The sequence below is a fragment of the Anneissia japonica genome, unplaced genomic scaffold (assembly GCF_011630105.1).
Source record: "Anneissia japonica isolate Jap-2015-1 unplaced genomic scaffold, ASM1163010v1 scaffold1065_len1792383_cov172, whole genome shotgun sequence".
In the NCBI taxonomy this organism is placed as follows: Eukaryota; Metazoa; Echinodermata; class Crinoidea; order Comatulida; family Comatulidae; genus Anneissia; species Anneissia japonica.
In genome coordinates, this window is record NW_022684135.1 from 1,666,728 (window position 1) to 1,672,819 (window position 6,092).

The 6,092-nt window shown below is 35.3% G+C and overlaps 1 protein-coding gene across 1 annotated transcript in view; it reads left to right on the forward strand.

Annotated features, from left to right (window-relative positions):
• The first annotated feature begins 1,144 nt into the window (after positions 1-1,144).
• LOC117103408 (cartilage intermediate layer protein 1-like) overlaps positions 1,145-6,092 on the forward strand; it is a 10,848-nt gene continuing 5,900 nt past the window's right edge. The window contains exons 1-2 of the mRNA XM_033243951.1: positions 1,145-1,426; positions 2,935-3,000. Of these exons, the coding sequence (XP_033099842.1) occupies positions 1,405-1,426; positions 2,935-3,000 (88 nt within the window). The 5' untranslated portion in view covers positions 1,145-1,404. The remainder of the gene's footprint in view (positions 1,427-2,934; positions 3,001-6,092) is intronic.

Genomic DNA, 6,092 nt, shown 5'->3' on the forward strand with positions numbered 1-6,092 from the left:
ACACTCCATGATACAGATTAATGTTACAGTGGCCTTATTTATTGTTTTATAATACAAATTCACAAAATTTACAGCATTCATTTTGAAAAGAAGCCTCCTCTTTACTTTACCAATGTAGTCTCGAAAAGGAGCCCAACTCGAAAGAAGCCCATCCAAAGTTCGCAAAAAAAAAAAAAAAAAAAAGCTCAGGGCTTCAATTAGAGGTTTTACGGTATTATAGTACAATACCGGTATCACTTGTGCGTGCTTTCTTTGTAATTTGAGAAGTATAAGAAAAGTATAAGAATTTCTGCCTACGAAGTAGGTAAAGTAAAGTAAATAGACTTTTATTTTCTATGGTACAATACAGAGATTAATTAGATCTCTATGATAGCCGAAAATCACTATTAAAATATCATGGTGATTTTGATGGCAACTTTTATTATATAAGAGTGTCATTTCCGGCCAGGTACTATTTCCTCAAATGTTCGTGCCTCAACCAGGACCATGTCTTTGTGGTCTAACGGTATGACACTCGCATTGGTAGCGAAAGGCTGCATGTACGAATCCCTCCAGAGACAATTTTTGATACAACTGAAAATTTAAAAAAAATCGTTGAAGGGCTGCTTCATATGATTATGATATCACATGTTCCTATCCGAACACTGGTTATAATTTATCTACTTTTAGTTTTTTTTAAATTTTTTTTTATAGATATTGTTATACAATAGTTAGTCTACTCTATTGTTATTAGCAAGTTCGTTAGAAGATGTGCTACACAATCCGATCATTATCACCTCGGAGACAATAATAGCATAACATAGTCGTGCTTCTCGTTTATATCTTATCCTATTGTTCGTTGCATATAAAATATGTCTACAGTACTTTGATTAAGCCTAATTGCCAAAGAATTGATATTAAATCAATATCTGGCATGCTTATCGTGGTACGTTCACAAATATATAGCTAGAGGCATTTTTTTTTATTAGTATTTTGTAATAATGCAATAGACATTCAGTGTACTGATATCAATATTGTGTAGTGTAAAATGATCAATATAGTTGGTCATATACTGTGAACATGTGATATTGCGTTTTAGTTAAACAAGGTTATTTATCTGTTATTAGGCAGTTTTCGCCGCACGACGTTAACCTTAACGTTAACAGATGACGTCATAATTTATTCCTCTTGCGTTGCGTTCATCTTGAGTACGTTAATTTCCGGATTTTACGTGCTTGACGTACGTTAGTTACGGGTTTGCACATGCGTATTTTGATTTGTTTAAAAAAGGGGCGGAGCCATCCCGCTGCATGTTGGGTACTAACGTAAAAGTTAGGGTTAACGTCGTGCGGCGAAAACTACCTAATGTCAGCTCATTCATCGCAAAGGCATACGCATAAGCAACGGCTGTAAGGCAACAACGCAATGTTCAGACCACTATCGAAACGTAAGTATCTATTGTAGACTTTGATATATTCTTGTTACACACTTTTTACGGATTATTATCAATCAGTGGGCATTTTGTATCTGAAAAGAAAAATATATATGTTATATTAAGTAGTAGCAAGTTGCAACGTCTTTTTTCAAGACTGCAAGCATTAGGTAACACAAGAGCTTTCTCATTGGTCAAGCTAAGTCAAGTATAATGCGTCCGTTTTTAACATTAATTTGTTCAATATAAAATGAGTGCCAAGCGTACTCCAAGATTGGGCGTGATAACGGGTTAAATCCTTTCAGCATATAGGCCCTACTTTAATATATATAACGTAAAATACACATTTTTTTTTTGTAAGAACCAGTAAAATTTTGTCCAGACTCAGTGTTCTTATCTTTTTGCCGAATCAAATTCGGTGCTGTTTACACCGGCGACTCCGGAATGCACCCGGGTTGTCCTACGCTGAAATGTGTCCCGCACGTCCCTCCCGGAATGTTTGGCAACCCGAGTAGGACTTTTTGACGCTTACACTAACCACAACTCCAGAGATTTAAACCCGGGTATTGGAAAATCCCGTTACGTCAGGAATTTTGCTTGCAGTGTAAAAGGGGTATTACAGGTACTATATATATTAACAGTACAATTTAAACATTCGTCTGATCAAAGTGGGGTTGCCAATCGATCTTGTCTAATTTTTCTCTACCAAAATATTTTACAACTTTCCTAATTTACATAGTCGAGAGCCAATCAGCATTTAGAATTACTTTGGGAAGAAATGTAATTAAAGCCCCATTCCCGGCAAAATTTCACTAAAAACTGACTTTATTTTAGAAAATATGCATTTGCATTACTCCAATTATTATAAATCATGGAAAAATATTGGCATGAATTTTAGTTTTACGCAAAAGAATAAAAAAAATGAGAAATACAGACTATTTCTCATAAAATATTACCGTACCATTTTCTCGACGAATTCATCGTTACTAGGCAAATTCAGAGGTTGTAGATCGCATCCACTGGAATACTCTCGCTTTTATGTATACTTTATACAGTCAATAAAGTGCGCCCTCTCTAGTGAGATACTTTTTGTACTTCGCATCTTCATTCTTAGGAATGTCTAAATTCAGTTAAACTAGCAATTCCGTATTATATTTATAAATCTTTATAACATTATACAAAAATTAGATTTTTTTTTAAATTGAAATTTTGCCGGGAATGGGGCTTTAACATATCAGGCAAGAGCCAATCGGCGTTTAGAATGATAACTTTGGGAAGAAATCTTAATTAAGATACAAGGCAAAAGCCATCAGCATTAATGGGTTAACCCATTTTACACAAGGGTAAAATTAAGCAAGATAGACTACCAATTTCGTTACATTATATTATTTGGCCTAATTTCAGTTTATTTTATGTCATTTAATTCCATATCTTAAAAAAAAAATATTTTTGGACACACAAATTTGGTGTAACTAACAATTGAATTTCATTTGATTCGTTTCTATTGCTCTTCCTATTCGCAGATGCCATATACCTATGCTGGCTTTACATAGTAAGCGTATTGTTGGGAATTCCATGTAGAGCACAGAGTAAGTTCTGAGTTGTTACTGTAGTTATTGTATTTCAATTCACTCCTTTCTGTATTATTATTATTATTATTATTATTATTATTATTATTATTGTTATTGTTGTTGTTGTTGTTGTTGTTGTTGTTGTTATTGTTATTGTTATTATTTATTTATTAGTTATTATTATTATTAGGCCTAATTATTAATTTTATCCTCATCATCATCATTATCATCATCATTATCTTCATCACTATTACCATCATCATGTTCTTAACCATATTATAGTGGGTTACCCGTCCAGTGTATCCCAGGGCATGCTTAAATAAAATGAAATAACATGATGCTGTACAGGCAAAGTTTCATTACGAGGCTTAGGTAGTGGAAATGTTTTTAGTCGTGAAAAAAAAATATCTTTGTACCGTCACAGGATTTGAACCCAGGACCGTGGAATTGGCCAACAAGCAACATCATTATTTTCATCATTCATCATTATCATCTTCAGCATCATCATAATCATTGTGTCATCATCATCATCATCATCATCATAATCATTTTTATCATTACCAATACCATTATAAATTATACGATTATGTTACCAAAAGAATAATTAGCTGATAGCGTTGATAACGATAATTTTAAATAACAGCTCAAAAGTTAGTTTAGTCGCCGCCTATTTGCGGTCATGACATGTGTGTTACTTCTAAATATGCATTATATTCTTTTAAATTTAACAATGTACCTTTTTACTGCAGCATCATGGTTGCTCTTCCATCAGTTTTGTACCAAAGGGCAAATACACATTCGATACTCGGTATTTGCAGACTTCCAAAATTAAATGCAAACAGACATAGCTGTTTCCCTTTGCCAGAATTGTGAGCTCCACTTAGCAAATGAATGGAATAAAAACCTGAAATAAATACCATTATTTAGTTATACACACAATTGTGAAGTACTATTAAAATTAGGCCTAAGTTCATCTATTTATAAATTTAAATTATGCATTACACTGACCATATCTTATAGGCCTACCATTGAATGCGTGAGGATGAATTATTAAACACACTATGCCGAACAAGTAGGCCTAGGACTGGCTGTGCGCCTGGGCTATCAGGCCTAGTGGCCAGTGGCGTATCTAGCAGTATTAAAATCTGTCTCTTATACACATCTTTGGGTACAGAAATATGAGGGGGCGTGGAATTTGTTTTCGGTGGCCACGCCCACTGAAAAATATTGCTTCTTAAGCCGAGCCTAATTTTTTTGCTTCGAAGTTTTCGAATGGGGGTTGGGGCGCAACCATTTTGTGGGGGGGGGGGCGTGGGCCCCCACCCCCCACGCACCTTTGATACGCCACTGCTAGTGGCTAAACGTAGGCCTAGGGAGGCCTACCTTTACTCAGCGCAGATGACTTTACTCAGCCCAGATGACTTGTGTGACGTCATTACGTGTTACGTCCTACCGTCGTCGTTTTGTCAAAAGCTCTCTATTTCAAGAGTATAAGCTATAACATAATGAAATGCTGGTAAGAATATATCTCGGTATTTTTTTTTTTATTGAAGATAAATTTCTTTGCAACCAATGAAAAAAAAAAATGATTAAAAAAGTCAAAATGTTTAAATATTTAATTTTTATAAAATGTTAATAAACAATATTTTACATGAAACCACCCAGTAATTCAAAATTACATGTATAATGATCGAGTCCATCGAACCGGCTAAATCACGCTGCAGGTTTCGAAAAATAACTGAACGTTTTTAAACTGCTCGTAACAAAAAAACTAAACGCTTAATTCTAACTATGTTTACATATTACAAATCAGCAAAGATTTCTCTTACTTTTGATACAAAAATGGTAAACTTTATTATGCAAGTATTAGCTGAGAAATTGCTGTTTTTCTGTCAACTTTACACCAGCACGAGCCGCCTATCGACGAGAACTGCCGCTTATCCTTTACCATTAGTCGATGTGTGTCAGATCGAGTCAATGTCCCTAAAGAAATGGGCGTTCCGACGAGACCTCTCATCCAATCAAATTGATTTTTAGCTTAACTGACAGCTTGAATAGTCTATTTTTACATACCGAAACAGCCGTTAAAATCGGCCCACTGGTTCAGAAGTTAGAATGATTTTTGTAAACATGATCGCAAAATTGTGTAAACAGATAGGAGTTAATACACTGGGCGATCGCCAACTGACTTGGCTTAAAAAAAAGATTCCGACGACACCTCATTGATTTTAAAATTAAAAATAACATGACATTATAGCTGAATAAATAAGGAACAAGTTGCAAAAACAGCCAAAATATTGGTCTAATATTAACGAAGATACAATAAAACTGCTCAAAAAGGGCTGATTTTCAGTGATTTCGCACCGTTTGGCGATTTCGGGCCGGATTTTTGGAACACAAAACAACAGCTGTATTCAGGGACACCACTATTAAGGGGGACACTTTTTTAAAGCCAGATACTCATTGCCGGCGTGATGATTCTATGAGCAACGTAACGCGACGACGCGTGCGCAATGGATCGTTTATAAATGACGATGAGTTCAGACGGCATCGCGTCGTCTTGCGCTCACGTTGGCCGACGCAGTGAGTGCCGGACTTTAAGCATAAAAACTTCAAGGAATGAATATTATACACGTCACTGTGTAATTATTTGTAGGAGTTTAATGGAAACACGGATGGAAGTTCAAGAGTGACTAATACATTCTCTATTATCTTCGCTCAATTCGTCCGCATCAATCCAACCAATAGGGGACGGAGCATCTACTCTTTAATATTTGAACTTTTGGGCCTTGTATTTGAATCAATGCAAGAATAAAACAAGTGATTGATAGTAGATTCTGTGGAGTTTAATACATTTACATTTACTGTCAACCTGAACATACAAAATACTATTTAATAGTTGTTCAATTAAAATGCGCTATTTTCAAGTCTGTATTGGCTTTCTAGCCACGCTCCACCCTTTTTGCACAGACTGTGGATTTTAGCAGCGCTTTTGTATTAATGCCTTTTCACACGTAGTCTTAGCTATTGTATAGTTTTCAACCAATCACCAGCAAGTCTCACCAACCAAAACATAAAGGTATATCATTGTTTTGGGGTTTCTGCAGATA